Here is a 20042-nt window from a genome sequence, read left to right as displayed (position 1 = left end):
TGGTTTTCAGCATGTGGAGGGATCATTAACTGTGGACGGCACCCAGAATAGACCAGGAAAACTTGTTGGAGAAATGATATTCAATGGTATACAGCAGTCACTCATTAAACAGACATGCTAAATAGTATTTTAGGTGCTGAAAATACAGTGATGAGTAAGATAATAGATCCCTGGCCTCCTGTAATTTCCAGTCTTATTAATAAAATGATAAAATCAGAAAGTTAATTTCCCCCCCAAAATTTGGAAGGTAGACTTCTCAGGCTGTGAAAGGGCTGTGAGGGGATCGAAGCTTATGTTAAAAAAAAAAAATGTGTTACAAAAATTGGAGAAGGTATTCAAATTGGAAAGACTGTAGTCTCTTAGCCTGTTCTAGATGCATAAACACAAATCATTAATCCATGCTCATAAGCTGGAGGAGGGCAGAAAGCAGAAATTGTAGTACAGGGGGCAGACTGAAAGTGAAGAGTGAAGGGGAGGAAAGGTAGAAAGGAGACCGTCACAGTCCGTTTATAATATGGCTTAGGCCACAAGCATCACTGCAAAAACACAAGAAAGTCGGAGGAGAATGAAGGGTCCCGCTGAGTATAATTCCAGACAGTGTGTGTGAAGAGGACGGAGATGAAAAATTGGGGATGGGAGACAGGCAAGCGGAAAACATCAAACTGGGGACTGCCGGAAAAAAGGACGAAGGAAGGATACTAGTCACCTACAAGTTTCGGGGACGACGAGGGAGGGTGGCGTGGGAAGCTGGAGCGTCGGGGCGTGGCCGGGGCGGCTGCGGGCCCAGGGGCTTGCGGACCGGGCGCGGGAGCCGGGCTCGGGTCGGGGGTAGGTTGCGGGGCGGAGGGGGAGGTGTGCACTGTGTTTGGTGATGTCATTGCAAGTCAGTGAGCGGTGAAATTTAACACCGGCCGGATTTGCTGCGCTCCTCTTCTTCCAGGGGAAGCAGCCGGCGGCAGTCAAAGCTGAGCGCCTGCAGTTGCCACCGGCCCCCTCGCACCAACTAGATCTCCGAAGTGGGTGTGTGAGCTTGTCTGACAAATGTTCCGGCGCGGGTTGTTTCCAAGGACTTCCCCCACCCACCCTTCACCCCCTTCATCTCCTTCCCTCCCCCAACCCTTCTCTCCTCCCAGGCCCAAAGCTGAGGGCTCCACTGGAGTCACAGAGTCGCCTTTGAACCGCAAGTGAACTCGAGGGCTGCACTCGCGGCCGAGCTCCAGCTGCTGCCGGCGCCCCGCCGCCTGCCAGTGAGGTCTCGCCTCTCGCCCGCCCTCCCAGAGGAGCGCTCCCCGCCGGGCTTGTCCGTTACCGAGCTAGGGAACTAGAAAGCCTAGCTCGCGTAGATCTACCCTTTGCGTGCTATTTCTCCCCCCCCCCCTTCCTATTTCCCTCCTCCCTTGTTGTTGTTGTTGTTGTTGTTGTTGTCGTTGAGGTTTTTGGAGCATCGTTTACATGTGAGTTTTTTGTTTTTATTTTTTTCCTTTTTCATGGCCAGTACCTGCACCCTTAGCAGTTCGGAGTTGCCTTCTGTTTTCCGTTAGTGCTTCGCTGCAGGGACAAATGCATACAAATGCATTTAGGAGCCCACAGGACAAGGCGTGGAAAGGTCTCCCACACGGCAAAAACGTAAGTAGCCCAATCGCCAGGATGCAAGGGCTAGACTCACCCCTCTCCCCACTCCCTGGACCCACTGGGCGGGTCGGAGATCTGTGCTCCCGCTCCTTGGCACTTTTTAAAGTTGGGAGCCGGCGAGCAGCCGTGGCATCCTCCCCTTGTCTCCTCAATTTGTAAAACACCGTGTTTGAAAGGAAGCCTCCTGCCAGCGGATCTCTCAGTTTATGCTAAAGAGGTCCTGCGGCTGGTAAGGAAAAGCTCGCTGGCGCGCGTCCCGGTTCCGGCGGCAGCGGCTCCCGCGGCTCCCGCGGCTCCCGCGACTCCCAAGCTGAGCTCGGAAGCCCGCCGGGGCTCCAGCTCCCGCCGCCCTCGCGCCCTCCTTCCTTCTTTCTCGGGGCCCTGGCTGAGGTTCTGCTTTCTCGCGGTGCTTGTTCCGGCGTTCAGCCTGGGGACTGATGGGGTGCTGGCGGTCCTCTGGGCTCTGTGGCCCCAGCCTAGGACCGCGGGGAACAGACGTGGGGCAGGGGGGCCGGAGCTGGGGAGAGGGTACCGGCAAAACCTCGGGCATCAGGGCGCGACTGCACTCACAGGCAATCTCCTCTTGTTGTTAGGAGGCCAACACACGTGCTGCCCATCTGGGGCCGAGGCTGCGTCCTGCTCCACCGGCCTGTCACTGGGGAAGGGGCTGGACGCGGGGGCGGGGCTGCTCCTCCCGCGGAGGGTTAGCGCAGGCCCCGACTGGCACCCCACCTCCTCTTTGGGCGCTGGTACCTGCTCCCACTCCCTCACTGGGATCAGAGAGTGGAGGGGGGTGCGTGCCTGGGCTGGCTACCCTGCTTCCCCGGGAAGAGGTCAGTGGGTTATGCAAGTTTGTTTCTGGCCCCGGGGTGGGCGGGACCAAAGTGGCTGTGGTCGTTCTCTCCCCCAAGCTGCCCCTTGGGAGAGTAGGTGGGAGGTGGGCAGGGGGCAGAACTGACCGTGCCCGCTGAGGGCAGGCGGAGGGAGGCGGGGCGCGGAGAAAGACCGCCTTGTGGCAGTGTTTGTGTGCACATGTGCTTCCCAGCCGCGTGCAGCCGTGCGTGGCTGGGGCTCGCCCTCTCTCTCCTCTGACCCCTTGGAGCCTGGGCGGCTGGGCGGCTGGGCTTCCGTGCTACCGAGGACGCACCTTCCCACGCTCCCGCAGCCGGACGAATCAGTGGGGAGGAAGGCTTGCAACGCTGGGCGTGGGTCCAGGTGCCCGCGACCAGGGAGGTCCCGGTCCCAGAAGAGGTCAGGCAATGCTGGTCACCTTCCCCAGGGCGGCTCACGTGGGTCACACCAGCTTCCCAGGCAGGTTTCCCGCCACATTTCTGAAGAGCCCCTCAGCATGGACCCGCTTGGAAAGCGGGGATCCAGGCGCCTCGGATCCTGCGGGACCACTCGCATCTTCCTGCTGATACGGGCGGGTGGAATGGTGGAGGCTCCAACGGGAGAAGCTGGGTGAGGCCCTCCACCTCCTGTCCGGCCGACGCCTCCGCGTTCATCCCTGTGCCCTTCTTACGCTCCCGGCCAGCTCCCAACCCGAGGGCTTTCCCTTGGACACTGAGTAAGACCCGCGTCGCTGCCCAGCCATCCGCGGGGTTGGTAGCTTTGCTCCATCTCGAGGATTAAAGCAGATCTTCTGCTCCTGGCCTCTGTCTTGTCTGGTTTACGCTTCCCTTCCAGACGCTCCCAGAAAAGGCCCTGCATAAATTTTTGGGCAGTTTGGGGTTTGTAAATTGGGTCCAGATGATTGGGGGGAGGGAGGCAGAGAAACGAAACAGAATGGATTACACCAAGGAACTGAGGAAAAATTAGACTACGTGGAATGGGAAAAGAACCCTGTCAGAGAGACGCTGGGGTTGGTTGATAGAGGATTGTGGGAGAACACACTGGTCTAGAAGGCCTGTCTGCCAGGGGGTACCTTGCAGCTTCCTTGACATGCAGCTTATTCCACTACAGTTGTCAGTGAGGGTGGGCTGCAGACAACTAAGAAGTAATTCAAAGAGGGGCTCCTGGGTGGCTCAGTCGGTTGAGCATCCGACTCCGGCTCAGGTCATGATCTCACAGTTCCGTGAGTTTGAGCCCCGCATCGGGCTCTGTGCTGACACATTAGAGCCTGGAGCCTGCTTGAATTCTGTGTCTCCCTCTCTCTCTGTTCCTCCCCCACTCATGCTCTGTCTCTATCTCTCCTTCAAAAATAAATAAAAACATTTAAAAATTTAAAAAAAAAAAGAAGTAATTCGAAGTTACATCAGATTGCAGCCCCTTATACCTCCAACTATACACATGCCAAGTAGGGAAAAGGTAGTTACTGATTGATCTGAGAAAACTGTTTCTCAAAAAAAAAAAAAAAAAAAAAATCCAACTTCCTTAAAGAATTATGCGTTCTTCAATTTGAAAAAACCAAAAACTGCTACCAACCCTTGGCAGAAGCAGCTGATTAGCTGATGATAATGTCAAGCCACTGAATTAAACCTTAGAGTTTCTAATGAAATCCTTGAGGTTTTAATTTTCCACCATCCTCTTGTGGTGAAGTTTTTGTAAGAGCAGGAGCAGTTTTTTAAAAATCACAATTCTGATTAGTCATCCAAAAACATTTACAGTTTTAAAACTGGATCCTTTGTTTCATGGGGCTGCTTTTTTTTTTTTTAATGTTTATGTATTTTTGAGAGAGAGAGAGAGAGAGAGAGAGAGTGATCTCAGGCACAAGTGCATGAGTGGGGGATGGGTAGAGAGAGGGAGACACAGAATCTGAAGCAGGCTCCAGGCTCTGAGCTATCAGCACAGAGCCCCATGTGGGGCTCAAACCCACAAATTGTGAGATCATGACCTGAGCCCAAGTTGGACACTTAACCAACTGAGCCACCCAGCTGCCCCGCATGGTCCTGCTTTTAGGCGAGTTGTTTAATGTGAATTTGTGGAAGTAATAAAGGGAGATTAAAACCAAAAGTCAGGGTTAGATACTATCATTGTAATCACAGGGTTTCCATAACCTAGGTGGGGGGCGGGGAGGAGTTTTGAATATAAACATCTATTTCCTAGTTGGCATGAAATTCTATTCTTTAAAGTTGCTTAGTTATCTTTGCTATCAAGTAGATGTTTAAAATAAAACTGATGTCTCAAGGACAGGTATTGTAAATTATGGAAAGTAATTTTGAGCGTTGCTTAGACATTCTGCTTGGTAATCTGTGAAGTGACAGGAGAAAAATAAATTTTATCCTGGGAGTTAAAATAGCTGTGCTACTTTCCTTGCCATGCTTTGCAACTATGACTTATTTTAGAACTTGTAACTCTGAATGAGAAGTGAAGACCATTTCCTTCTCATTCTTGTAAAGGGCTAACATTATTCTGTCATTCATTCACTCAATCATGCACTCATATATTCAACAAATGTTTTCTGAGCACCAGCTATGTGCCCAGCATTGTTCTAAGCAGAAGGGATACAGTGGTGGAGCAAGACAGAAACACAATTGCTGTCCTCCCTATGTGCCCAATCTGGTATTGGAAAAAGAAAATGAACAACCAAGTATAACAAAATGAGATAAAGATATAGACAGGAGGACACCTAGCAGTCCTGGGAAGGTGGGGTGTATATGGAAGGGTAATCCTGGAAAGAAAGGCTCACCAAAGGAAATGAAATCCACACAGAGACCTAACTGGAAAAGGCATGGAACTTTCCAGACAGAACATTAAAAGGCTGAATGGTGAGACAGCACAGTTCATCTGAGGGCCTGGAAGAAATGAAGTTGGTTGAAGCACACATACTTGAGAAGGAATGACCAGAGCTGAATCTGGAGACCAGAGACCAGATTGTGACAGGCCTTTAAACCAGGTTACTTTCTTAGCTAAACATATGGAGGTTAGGATGACCTCACTCCTTGGTCTTGGAATCAGTGTGCATGTAGAAGACACTAGAGAAGTTGTATGTTTATTGAAACTCAAGACCACCTGATAGTCTTACTAACTGAAGATTGACTCATTCATTTAACAATCTTTATTTAACAGTGGTGTGTGTCAGGAACTTCGCTAAGGCTAGGTAGCAATCATTTTAACAATCTCTGTGGTATTACAAGGACAGACTAGTTGAGGTATTTTTCTTCCCTGCTACTGATTGGACTCTAGACATTTTGATCCCTTGAAGTCCTTAGGCATTTATCTTCCCCGTACTTCATAAATTCCCTCTACACTTGGAAATTAACCAAAAGTTCTAATGCTTCACACTGCATTAGTTATACAAGTACCTACTGAGTTGAACTGATTGAGAAAGTCATTGTATGTAAGTTAGTGACTACTCCCTGAATCACCCAGCTTTATCCCCACTGTTGGGATGAGAAATGATTTTCAGGTATTTAAGGAATAAAGGACAGAAATTTTACTATTTCTGGATCTTTGCCACAAGTAAAGTTGTCATAACAAAGTTTTTGACTTGTAAATGTAGTGTAATGGAAATTGTTGAAATTATCTATGTATATCACATGTGAGTGGTTTTCAGATTATTTTGCCTTTTCCAACTGGTTTAAATTAAAATCACCAACTCACAAAACAAATTCCCTATTCCCGAGATTTCACAAGTCCTTCCTACTATTCTAACTTGAATCTACGTAGGAATGAGCTTTAGTAGCCTGAAGACATAATACCTGAGAGTCTCATGGGCAGCCTAAACAAAAAGATGCCTGGGATTCCCCTAAAGTAACTAAAACCCTTCAGAAAAGGAGAAAGTTGAATTGCTCTAAGAATTATTTAGGGAAGATGCCTGGGATGGATATTAGTTCCTTAAATATTCCGAGTATGGTCTTTGGATATCTATTTCCTGTCTGATCCCCTCCAGGCCTTCACCTCTCACATGTCTGGTTATGTTTTGATTGTGGCTTCTGTCACACTGAAAATGTGGCTAGCAGACCAGACACACAGAGTATTTCATATTGTGTTAGAAATCCTCAGATATTAAGATCATGGGTTATATTTTCTGAACTTTTATTGACTGTTACCATATTGTTGAGTTCTTTTAGATCCCGTCTGTTTTTGTGTAATGCCTGAGTATATGTTCTGGTTAGTTTATATTAGTGACTTACAGTCCAGACATACAGAAAAGTGAACAAAAACAGACATGCTTCAAATATTTGAAAAGTATTCATATTTAATATACCAACTAGAGTTTTTGTTGAAGTAAATATGTGAACAAATGAGCAAACTTAGTAGACTATTTTAGGTTACACAATTAAGAGAGTATTGCATGGAACTGTAGGAAGACGTTTCCAGACTTGTTAAATATCATGTCTATTATATATGGTGATTTATGGAATATCTTGCTAAATAATTTGATCTTTGTCATCTAATGCTAGTATACTAACAGGAGCCCACCACACACAGAGATTTTGAGGTTTTATATTTGGAATGTAAAATATGAAATTTGTATTATACCATCACATAATAGAGAAGTTGCCAAGACTCGGGAAATTGAAATGACCCACCCAAGGTCACAGCGTAAGTTACAAATAGAAGCAGGTTTAGTATTTTGACTCCAGTGTAGTTTTATTTTCTTATTAACCATGTTGTTTTCTCTCCAGCTTAATACGGGTTTAATTTTTAACTTATTCAAGGACTCCAGCAAGACTTAGCACTAAATGCATGCATAGTACAATGGGTCAAGCACAAAGTACAGCTGATGCCTCTGAGAACTCTATTATCGGCTAATGTGGAAATGCGTATTTTTTCTTAATTAAGTGAATGTATAGCAAGTGTGATATCATGGGGGAGGAGGGAAAAACCAAAGAAATAAACAAGCCCAACCCAACCATTTTCCAGAAAGCTTGGATTTATTAGACATCCATTTCATACAGTGATGGAGTTTGGCTCTTTAACTGAGTGTGTCAATTAAGCTTGATGTCTTCTCTGTGTTCCCACTTCAAAGATGAGAAAAACAGTTAAAATGAAAAAAAGGAGAGGAGGAAGCCTTTCCACTTAACCTATCATAACAGACATTTTTAAGTTCTTTTTTCTCTTCTTTCTCTTTGGACAACCAACTAAAAGTACCCTTATTTCACTTTCCTTTTCTCAAGTGTTAAAAGAATTAGGTCCATAGGGAAGAATTGAATTCCTCATTCATTGGGAGATGTTACTGTTTCTCCTTTCCTTTTTAAAAATGTTTACTAATTGTCAATTTCATGTAAGAAATAGATAAAAGGTGAAAACTTGTTGCTTGTTCAGATATTTACTTACTAATTAATCCTAAAAGGTACAATATATATGGGATATAATAAATTTACAATTATAGCATTAAGAGTACAGAATCCAGCCCTCTTTAGGGATGATGGAAACTTCACGGAGCAGATGTTATTCAAATTAGGCTTTGATGATACTTAGGATTCTGACAGGTGAAGACTGAGAGGGCATTTCAGACACTTACAAGGTCTCTCCAGGGAATACAGTATAGTTCGATATGGCTGGAGCTTCAGGGGAGGGTGGGGGGTGGTGGTTAGGCATAATGGAATCCATATTGCTATGGATATGGATATCCATATGTTCTTCCTTAGTTGGCTGTTAGTTTGGGGCATAATTAGAAAAAGAGAAAGAAAATCTCTATTTCAGTCATCAATCTCTACCTCTCTATTAGTCATCAGTTTTAATACATAGGTACACTTACATAATGTATGGCTCAACTGATTTGTCATAATCCCCTAAGATCACCTGGCTAAGGGATGTTTGATGTGTTCAGGTTTTCCTGCCTTACACCAGGAATGGACTTGTTAGCATATCTAGAAAGAACTTTATTTTTCATTTTTCTCCCCTGAGGTCATTAGGGAAGTCTATGAGTTGGCTGAATTGCTAAATGAATAGTGCTGGTTGCTGTACTCTTCATTAGTTAGCTTGCTCTGAACGAAAAAGTGCCCGTTGGGTTGTTTCTAAACTCTAAGTGAGCCAGATTACCTTGGGAAGTACAGCTGATGCCCCTGAGTGTTTCCTTTCACATTCCATTTTCTGCTAAGACAGCATAATTCTGATGTACTCTCCTTCGGTGATTATAATCCTTACTTTTTAGTCTCACTGATATATATCCTGTCAGTTATTTTGTTGAAATATAAATTTGAAAGGGAAAGAGCTTCTGTCTACTCAAACTCTAGATCACACTGGGATCTATCCTGGAGAACCTAGAGATAGCATTTTTATCTCACACAGAGGTCCTCAACTTGTTTGCACAGTAGAACCAGGTGGGGAGTGTTTAAAGATCTCTGTACCACACACAAATTAAAATCAGAATCTGTGGGACAGGGGGTAGGGAGGGCAGGACCCGAGTATTAGTTTTTAAAACTCCCCAGCTGATTCCACTGTGCGGTGAAGATAAAAAACAGATCCCAAACAGGCTTTTCATCATCTCTTGAGCATCATCTGTTCCAGAACAGTGGTCCTCAGAGTGTAAACCCCAGACATACAGCACCAGCATTGCCTAGGAACTCTTCATAAATGCAAATTCTCACCCCCCACCCCAGACCTAGTGAGTCAGAAGCTCTCTGGGTGGAGCCCAGCAATCTTTAACAAGCCCTTCAGGTGATTCTGATGCATAGCAAAGTTTGAAACCACTGATCTAGAGCAGGAGAAAAGGATAAAACAAAACACAAGGGTTGGATAACCTAATGTTGTGTCATAAAATTAGATATATGTGATTTTAACAAAATAATATTTGTGTTTTAAGCACAATGTAACTATAAATAGAAAATGTTCTAAATTCTTTTTTTCTCAGAGTTTGGTATATGCACAATCTATATTAGAATCTCCTACTTAAAAATGTATCCAAACTGAGGATTCACTCCAAATTTATGATTCATAATCTCTGAGACAAGCCCAGAATTTACATTTTTCACAAGTTCCTCAGGGGGTTCTTTTAGCAAACTAACCATTGTTTTACATGGATGACACCATACATAAGAGTCTGTTATATGCTTCATTAAAATGTTATGGTTCAGCCATTTGCCCATATGAGTTGAGATTTCTGTAATTATTCAGTTAATTAGTTTATAGAGTTGGCGACAGTTTTAAGTATTCTATCAAAACTGTCTTATCAAAGCTGTGCTCTGTACTGAGCATGACCGTAGACTGCACATTTTTCACTTACTAAGATATGGTTAAGACCATTTTAATACAAATGATAGTTCCATTATACCAAAGAGAATAGTATAATTGTATATTGTTGGCCCACTTTGTAAAAGATTATCTTTGTTATGTTAGCATGCTCCTTATATGAGTTGATAAAGATAAAAACATTTATTATTGGTAATAAATAGGAAATGTGCCAACTGCTCTTAGTATACCAACTTTTAAGAAAAAATGGTTTTCAGATGGCTTTGTAATCACTCCTTACAGAACTACATTTTGCATCAATGTCATTGGAGGAGTCCCTGGTTTAGAATAGAAAACAGAATCAGGTAATAAAATACTGTTTTCAGCAAGCTTATCATTCCTTTTTGAATTTATCTCTGTGAATTTCACTTGGGTGGTAGATATAGCCAATTATGAAGACTCCTTAACAAAATCTATCAAAAGTTTGGTTATACTAAAAAAAAAATCACAAAATATTTTTTCTTAGCTATCGATATGAATGAACATTTTGATCTACGGTGATTGAGTACAATGCTCAAAATTACTGCAAATCAAAGTGTTTGATGTTGACATCTACAGGCCATTGCTGTTTTCAGAACTGAATGGAATATCATGAATTTAGTGCAAGTGACATTCAAATGGCTTCAATATGATAATCAAAAGGGTTTTACATATAAACATTTATTTAAACATATCACTGTTGGGGCACATGGGTGGCTCAATGGATTGAGCATGCAGCTCTTGATTTCAGCTCAGGTCTTGATCTCATGGTCATGAGATCTATCCCTGCTTCCAGCTCTGCACTGGGTGTGGAGCCTACTTGAGATATCCTCTCTCTCTCTCTCTCTCTCTCTCTCTCTCTCTCTCTTTCTCTTTCTCTTTCTCTCTCCCTCTCTCCCCCCTCTCTCTTTCCCTCCCTCTGCCCCACCTCTGCTCATCCTCTGCTCTTTCTCTCATTCTCAAAAATAAATTACTGTTTCCATCAATTTGTAAACACTGTGGTTAAGTGACTATAAGTTATGTGGCTTTGTGTAAACATATTACTTTGTATAAAATTGCATGTATGATAATTTGACATAATATGTGATAATAATAATTAATAATATCATTTATACTTGTTCACATTTATGGAGTGCTTCCTGTGTGCCAGGTACTGTTTTGTGTGCTTTACATGAAAATTTTTAATTTACAAAAACCTTATGAGATAGATCTAACAGATGAAGAAACACCAGGGCAATAGAAAGTACTCCTGAGTCATACAGTAAGTGGCAAAGGTGGAATTAAATTTGGAGCCCTTGCTATTAACCAATATGACTATTAAAATACTGTGTTAATTAAAGTAATAGCTTACTTCTTAATCATGTACTAGAGTTCATTTTGGATTTTATATGATTTATAGGTTGTAAATATCCTCTAAAATCCACCCCCTTTGTTTTTAGGAAACTGCTTCTTCATTTTATTGTGCTATGTGTGGCAGACAGTGCTGTTCATGCACAAGAACAAGGTAAGAAAGCTACCTTGCTACATATTTGCTTATATAAAAATTCTGCTTCCAAACAGCAAAGTATATGACTATAAAATCATCATAACCTTAACTTCAACATGCAACAATAAAAAATTCTACCCAGTACAATGAGAATGTAAGGGTGAAGAAACCAATTTTGGGGGGAAATATGACCTTTAAGAAATTACTCAGATCTTCCGTCTGTGAAATTGCTTACATTTTTAAGCAAACTCTCTATAAAAGGGAAGTTGTGTACAGTGAAAAGGCTTTGCTTGTGACTTCATTTTAAGTGGGAGTTCTTGGGGGTGGTAAGCTGTGACTGAATTACCTTTGCACTTCTTGAAACAACACAAGCATATACTAAATGTTCCATCTAGATTTACATCATTAAGAAACAAAATAAAATTTGCATACCAGTGGGTTTGGGATTTTATTTGATTTAAATGGAGAGGTTTAGAAAATAATTCAATGTTTTCTTTTTGCTTGCTAGCTAGTTGTTCTGGTAGTGTGGTGATAGTTTCAGGAATCTATGTATACTCTAATTTATTTATTAAGCAACATTTTAAAAAGTATCTTGTATTTGACACATAATATCTTAATTGCCAGTGATTGAAATTTAAGTAAGATAGTGTCTCTGGCCTCAAAGTGTAAAAACAAGTGTCTTGTCAAAGGTTAAAAACTAAAACGCCAAAGTCAAAGAGAAAAACTATGAAACTATGCTGGATCTACAGACATACTACAGACATCACCATGTCCCCATTATTATTATCATTATTTTTTTACTCCTCTGTCTTACATTAACAGGGCTGCCAAATTATTCATTCTTACAAAACCAATGTTTCAATTCAGTGACCAATTCAACAAGCCACTTGGCAATTTGTTCAGTCAACTAAATATCAGTAAGAAAGAGACAAGAAAGGGAAATATGTATAGGTAGCAAGAGGTTGCACAAAGGAAGGGGTGCTACTATATCTGATTGACCAAAGTGATAAGTAGGTAAGTATTCTTGGCCAAGTAGCATGTAGATGAATTAAAATGTATCTTGGAAGGCATTTTCTAATTCTGTTTTATGGGGAAATGGTTAAAATAGGTCACATGTCACATATAACTTCATGAAATGCTATTCTTACCGAGTCATTTCCGTTACTTTATTTTGCTTTAATTAACCACGAAGAGGAGAGAAACTATATCTTCTGGTTCATTGTTATTACTTAAACCTTCTGAGAACTTATTGTGTACCAATCCCATGCTTGTAGAATATATATTCACCACTATCTCATCACAGGGTTTTTTGTAATTATGCCCGTGATAGAATTGCTGGAAATAAGGTTAAGAAGAATAAGTAACGACTCCAAGGGTTACAGGATAATAAATGGAAGAACTAAGATTTGAACTCAAGTATTTTGATTGTGAAGTCTACAAATTCTTTACAAGTAAGCCTCCTGGACCACAGAGAAGATCAGAAAGAAAGAAAATTGCCATTATTAGTTACATATATATTTTGCCGGCACTTATATACATTATTCTAATCTTCATAATGAACCTGCAGGATAGAGATTATAGATAAAGAAACTAAGACTCAAAGAAGGGGCTTGCTCAGGCTCATGCAGTAGTACTTGAATCTAGGCTATCTCTGACAACAACAAAAAACTCTTTTTTCACTACACATCTTCTTGCTTCATAATTGCCATCTGCTGGAGTCATGAGTTTAATGCTTTACAAAAGGTAGCATTATCAAGATATTAAAAACCGAGGCAAAGAAAGATATAAGGAAAACTGAATATTTTTGAATAGATTTTTTTAAAAAATTCGTAACCAATGAAGGAAATAATATCTTTCAACCTTAAGATTTCATTTATAGAATACAAAATAATGCTCCTTTATTTCAGGGTGTACTTCACAATTTTTAATCTCTCTATAACCATAACATTTTATTGTGAGTTCTTAATAAAAAGAAAAATCTTGTTAAAACCTCTTTAACATCCAAAAATTGGATACTTCTGAGTTAAAAAAAAAATGAAATGAAATGAAAATAGTAGTGTGTTATCAGAAACTTAGAAGTACTTTTTTCCTAAAGTAGATTTTTTGTTAAATTGGCATGACACAATAATGTAACTTTTTTTTTTAATTTTTTTTAACGTTTATTTATTTTTGAGACAGGGAGAGACAGAGCATGAACAGGAGAGGGTCAGAGAGAGGGAGACACAGAATATGAAGCAGGCTCCAGGCTCTGAGCTGTCAGCACAGAGCCCGACGCGGAGCTAGAACTCACGGACCGCGAGATCATGACCTGAGCCGAAGTCGGCCGCCTAACCGACTGAGCCACCCAGGCGCCCCAATAATGTAACATTTAATCAGGAGTTGTCACTATCACTAATTCTTCTCAGATACTCCAAAAGAATTTTAAACCTTCTTTGAAAAAGATTTTCCAAAAAAATAGCAAATATTCCAACCATTTGATTTGGGTGGGGGATGATACCTTCTAGGAGCTAAAATTCTCCTGTTCTTCTGTGGATTGGTAATTCTCTAAACTTCCTGTAGAGTTAATGCCTCGCATCTGTGTTAAATCCAGTGTCCTAGAACTCGTGTTTCATTTTCATCATCCATTTCCTTAGTTGAATGGAGTGTATCATCCAGTGGCCTCCTGAAAATGTGTACATTACATTTCCAAAAATGTGTTTATTTCACACATGAGCATGAGGGTAATCTGGGTGGGTACAGAATTTTAGGCTGTAAATAGTTTTCTCTGTTTTAAAGACATTGCCTTCTGCCTTGCAGTTCAACAAATCTTTCATACTAATTCTTTATAGGTGACCGTTTTATTTTCTTTCTTAAATATTTCAGATCATCTGTTTATCTTTGATGTTTTGAAATTTTACAATAATGTGCCTTGGTACAGGCCTTTTTTCAACTTAATGTGCTGGGCATTCAGTAGGCCCTTTCAATGTAGAAATATCTTTCATTTTCTGGGAATACTCTTGTGTTAGTGTTTTCTTTCTATTTATTTTATTAGAGAATTGAATAGGATGTTTTTGTCATTAATATATAACAAAACAACAACAAACCAAAATTATACTGAAAGCTTAAAAAGGAGGTAATTTAAAGAGTAAATTTAGCATGCAGGGATATACTTAGCAAGGATCTGAAAGAATGGGATTTAAAAAAACACACACATTCATCTTGATATGGCAAGAAACTTAAGAAAGGTAAAAAAAAAAATTGAGATTGAAGAATGCCATGGAGTGAGCAGATATCATCGAAGGAAAAATATGTGAAGGAGCATTGCATCAACAGCAAGTTTAAGGGTCCTCAAGATGACGTTCAGTCTCAATAATGCTCTAGAAGACTCATAGAACCGAGTGAAATCTGTTATACTCACTGTTATGGTTTATTGCACCAAGGATATAGATTAAAATCAACCCAGGGAAGTGACACTTGAGTTAGGGTCTAGGAAGGTCCTACATATGGAGCTTCCAGTTTGTCTTCTCTCAGTGGAGTCAGTGTCAACTTTCCCAGCAATGACATGTGACAATATGCTCAGGATATTGCCAACCAGTGAAACTCACCTGAGCCCTTATGTCCAGAGTCTTTATTGGGGCACCGTCATGTAGACGTGGTGGACTGTCCATGTAGCTGACCTCAGTCTCCAGGCCCTCTGGAGCCACATGACCAAAGCTCTTACTATAAATCACATTATGGGACTATCTTATGTGGTCCACAACCCTCAGATAAACAAAAATATTTTTATCAGACAAGATATTCAAGAGCTTAAGAGAGTACACCCTAGGAGCGAAGAACAAACATGCCTGTTCTTTGGGCAAGGTTAAATTTTTTACTATACAAGTAGCCTATAGGCTTTGGGTGCCATAGTGGAGAGGGTGGGAGGACTTGAAAAAGTGAAATCAAGATGGGGGTCCCAATGATTCACTTGTATAACTTGACAGTTTGCAATAAAACCACCATACCACTCACAGTTATAAGGATATTCTTAAATGTGCCAATCTACTCAGCCTCATCAACTGTGTCACAGACTCACCATTTCATATGAATACCAGTGAGAAACTTATTTTAAAATGAAGTCCTAAAACATTAACAAAAGAAGGGGTGTGCCTGGATGGCTCAGTCGGGTAAGCATCAGACTTTGGCTCAGGTCATGATCTCGCAGTTCATGAGTTCGAGCCCCACATTGGGCTCTGAGCTTCCAGCTTAGAGCCTAGAGCCTGTTTCAGATTCTGTGTTTCCCTCTCTCTCTGCCCCTCCCCTGCTGTCTCAAAACTAAACAAACATTTAAAAAAATGAAGCCATAATCCTTTAATGAAAGATTGAGGAGATGGAGAATGGTAAAAAGGTTTTTTTAAACAGGATATCCACAAGGCTGAAAGACCATGGATACTTCATTCCTTGTTTAATGATTCCCTTTTATTTCTAGTATACTATCCTGCTGAGAGTGATCCTTTTTTCCTACATTCTAAACTTTCCTGTTTTGATCTTTTAGGTTTGATCACCTTTGACATGTAGCAGAAATTAAAAAAAAAGAAAGCTTGTTAGGAAGGCATGAGATGCGAGACTAGAAATGCGAGACTAGAAATGCAGGCAGGGATTAGATCACTAAGAGTCTGAGGGTTGAAATAAGAAATTTGAGTTTTGTACTAAAAGCTGTGAGAACCACCGAGGTGTTATAGGAAGCAGTGTCGTGAACTAAATGTTCATTTTGTTCTGTATTTTAGAAAGGTTTTTCTGGCAGCAGTGTGGATGACAGATTGGATAAGGGTGTCTTACAAGAGGCAGAGAAATCTATTAGGAGCCTAATATGATAATCTAAGAGTAAAGAGAGCTTAACTAAGGCTTGTATTGGACTTGATGACTAAATAGCTATGGAGAATGGGTGGAAAGGAAGTATCAATGGTGATTGCCAGGTTTCTGCGTTAGATGGTTGATTGATTGATTCATTCATTCAAACAATACTTTGGACCCACTTTGTTTTAGTCATTATTCTATATGTTGGAATATAACAGTAAAACAAGATGAAGTACTACCCTCATGGACCATGTATACATATATAGTGTGATATATAATGTATACGCATATGTAATGTGATATATATGATTTTATATATATATCATATATTTATTAATTATGTCTCCCTAAATTTTTAGTGCTGTGAAGAAAAAATTAAGCATAGTAAGTAAGATGTTGGAGAATCACTGGGGCCAGATGGATGACTATTTTGTCTTTTAGATATTATTGTCAGGGAAGACCTCTTTGAAGAGGTCACATCTGAGCCTAGATCTGAATGAACCAAAGGTTTGGAGCATTCTAAACACAAAGAATAATAAGTGCAAATACCACAAATTCAAAATGAGGTTAGTGGTTTTAAGGAATAAGAAAAGACCAGTGTGGCTGGTACTAAGTTAGATGGGATGAAATGAAAAGAGATGAGATCAAGAAAGGTAAGAAGGGAGTGGATGGCATAGGTTTCATAACACCATGGAAAGGGTTTGGATTGTATTTTTACTGCAACGGGAAGCCATTGGAGGATTTGGTTCAGGAGAGTGGCATGATATAATTCACACTATAAAAATATTACTCTGGCTAGTGGTTTGATAGTGGGGCTCTTCAGTGAGAGAGGCACTAAAGTAAGAGGAACAGATTTGGGGGAAAATATGTTGAGTTAGAAGTGCTTGCAGGACATCTAATCTCTATTGCATAAATTCAGTAGGCAATTGGATATACCAGTCCAGAAGAGAAGTTTGTGAGTCAGCATGTGTGGTTATTGAAATCATGTTTTGGATGAAGTCATTAGGCTTGGTGTTTACAGTAAAAAGAGTAAAGTGTTGTCTTGGTGACACCATGATTTATTCTCTGTTTGAGAATCAGTTCTGCTGTTAGAGGACATATGCATTCCTTAAAGTTGCCATGCTGAGAATTTGGGTCCAGAGGACTGTCTGCCTCAAATTCTGCCTCTACATCCTACTTGGGTGACCTTGGGAAAGTTATTTAAATTCTCTGTGACCTAGTTTTTATAACTGTCAGAGTTAACAATAGTACCTACCTCGTAGGGTTATTGTGAGAATTATGTGGCTTAATAAAGTTGTGAGACCAGTGCTTGGTATGTAGAATTAATAAATGCTGCTGTTATTTTTATTCCTTAAAAAAATGTAAAGCACAAGTGAAATAAGTCAGACTGAGAAAGACAAATACCATATGATTTCACTCATGTGGAATCTAAAAACAAAAAACAAATGAATAAACAAACGAAACTCAGAATCAGACTGATAAATATAGAGAACAAATTGATAGTTGCCAGAGGGAAGGGGGGTGGGGGGATGGGCAAAACGGACGAAGGGGAGTGGCAGGTATAGGCTTCCCGTGGAAAAGAAGTCATGGGGATGAAAGGCACAACATAAGGAATATAATGGTATTGTAGCAGCATTGTATGGTGACAGATGGTACCTACACATATGGTGAGCACAGCATAACATGCAGACTTGTTGAATCGTTATGTTGAACACTGGAGACTAATGGAACGTTGTGTGCCAACTATACTCAAATAAAAAAAATAAATGAAAATTAAAAAAAATTCTTAATGAAAAAAATGCAAAGCACTTAATGAAGATATCAATATTCTTTAAAAAGTAACTGATTTCCTGTATGACACAAACTGGATTGATTATGCGGTTAGGGCCACTCATGAAACAAGTAATTCATTATAGACAAGTAAGTTTTTTGTTTATTTGTTTGTTTTGCTATATTCACTGGTACCAATTATCTAAATTTAACCTCCGAATTGCAATTTGGTGATATCAAGGGCCAGACCTAAATTAACAATGAAGAGTCTGTTCTCTGACAGAAGTCTTTCTCCTATTCTCCCCACCCCCTCTCATCTGTGCCTTTTATCCTTAAGAGTCCTCTGTTCTCCCATCAATATCTGCTCAAAGCATTTGTTAAACATATTCACACTAAGATTTGAAAGTGAAAAACTGGATTAACATTTAGAAATGCACTCAGATACCAACTCTGGTGGCCACTTACAGAATATTCCCCACTGTGAGATTCTGTGGGAATAATGATTAATTCCTGAGGCTTGCCAAAGGAAATGTGAGGTGATGTGGAGAACACATTGCCTGTAAGGCAGTGTGATGAGGCAAAGATTAGAAACTTTGAAGCTATACTGACTGGACTCATATCCATTTCTACTATTTATCAGCTGTGTGATGTTGACCAGGTTATTTAATCTTTCTGGGCCTCAGATTCTTCATCTGTGAAATAGGTATATACTTGAAGTGTATAAACTTGAAACCATGAGATATTATCTTCTTACTTCCATTTCTAGATATCATAAAAAAATTAATGAAATAATAACCCTGAAAACTCCATTTTCAGCAAAACTAGGGGACTGATAATATTTGCAAACTCAAAATATGCTGACAAAAGCATATAAATGCCAGCATAACCACACTTCCTAAAGATGAGGAGCATACCCTGGAATATTTCACCTTTAGCCCTTGTACGAAACAAGTGCTACAGGAACTGGGGTGGACAGAAGCTCCCCGGGCTCAAGAAGCACACATAGTAGCTAAATGGCAGTGGGGACAGATCCCAAAACATGCACAAATCTACTTCCTAAGGTGAAGGATTCATTCTGAAGCATATACCAATGAGAATGGATAGAGAGGAGGGAGAGTAAAGTGTTGCCAGCTAGGCTGGCTATAGAAGTTCTGCTAGAAGGTTCAGAGAAAAGGCTAGGTATATCAAAAAGCCATTTGAGAAGGAAACTCTGGTAATGCTGAAAGAGCCCTTTGGGTTTTGAGATTTGGAAGGCATGGCCCTCTGTCTTCTCCCCGGCATCCTTCTATAAATTGTTGGGCTATGAAATAATAAGTAACTAAAAGTAACTATAACAGACTAAATAGAAGGGTACAATAAGGAAGATATAGGAGAAAGGAGCAAAATGAGAATGTACACATAAAAAAAAATCACCTCTATGAAGGAAGATCATAAAACAGAAATATAAGAACTCAGGAGAAGGAAGAGATGGCAAGACATTAAAAGGATATGAATCGTGAGCTTGTAGAACTCAGAAAAAGATGTCGTAGGAAAACAATTTTATGAATCAAGATGAAATTGGAAGGAGCACAAAGAGAGATTAGACATTATAGGAAACATGGTAAAGACAGAAGTGAGAAAACCAAACAGAACTGAAGATAAAGAACATATTTTAAGAGATTACAAAGAATGACAGACACAGAAGACAGCAGTGGAGATTAAACATTATTATAATAGGAATTTTTGAAGAAGAAAACCAAAACTATAAAATAGAATATTCAAGGATGTAATTCATGAAAACTTTGCTGAAGCGAGCAACAACAACTAAACCTGAATCTAAACAACAAATGGGCATCTATATGCCTGGAAACATTTATCCAGAATGGTCAATATGAAGCCATATCCTAATAAAATCTGCACTTTACTTCAAAGATAAAGAACAGTTCTTTGGGGCATGTTGGTAAAAAAAAAAAAAAATGAGTCATTTAGAGAGATAAAATTAGCCAACTTCAGACTTTTCTTTCCTAACATTCCACACCAATAGACAGTGGAATCATATCTCTAAGATATTCAAAGGAAGTATCAGCAAAGAATTTTATATCCAGTGAAACTTAAGATACGAGGCTACCAACAAACAATTCTAAAAAGTCAAATATCCAGGAAATTTTCCATGAACGCTTCTTGAGGAGACTAATAGAGGATAAACTTCATCAAAAAGGAAATAACTGAGATAACGATTACAAAGACTGGCTGTATAAGAAGA

At 40.4% G+C, this 20042-nt stretch overlaps 1 protein-coding gene across 1 annotated transcript in view; it reads left to right on the top strand.

Moving 5' to 3' along the window:
* The first annotated feature begins 842 nt into the window (after nt 1–842).
* The window catches only part of COL24A1 (collagen type XXIV alpha 1 chain), a 410068-nt gene continuing 390868 nt past the window's right edge, over nt 843–20042 (top strand). The window contains exons 1-3 of the mRNA XM_043575479.1: nt 843–1020; nt 1496–1626; nt 11169–11233. Of these exons, the coding sequence (XP_043431414.1) occupies nt 1571–1626; nt 11169–11233 (121 nt within the window). The 5' untranslated portion in view covers nt 843–1020; nt 1496–1570. The remainder of the gene's footprint in view (nt 1021–1495; nt 1627–11168; nt 11234–20042) is intronic.

The sequence above is a fragment of the Prionailurus bengalensis genome, chromosome C1, assembly GCF_016509475.1.
Source record: "Prionailurus bengalensis isolate Pbe53 chromosome C1, Fcat_Pben_1.1_paternal_pri, whole genome shotgun sequence".
Lineage (NCBI taxonomy): Eukaryota > Metazoa > Chordata > Mammalia > Carnivora > Felidae > Prionailurus > Prionailurus bengalensis.
Note: the sequence above shows the minus strand (reverse complement) of the source record. Positions and strands in the feature narration are given on the sequence as shown.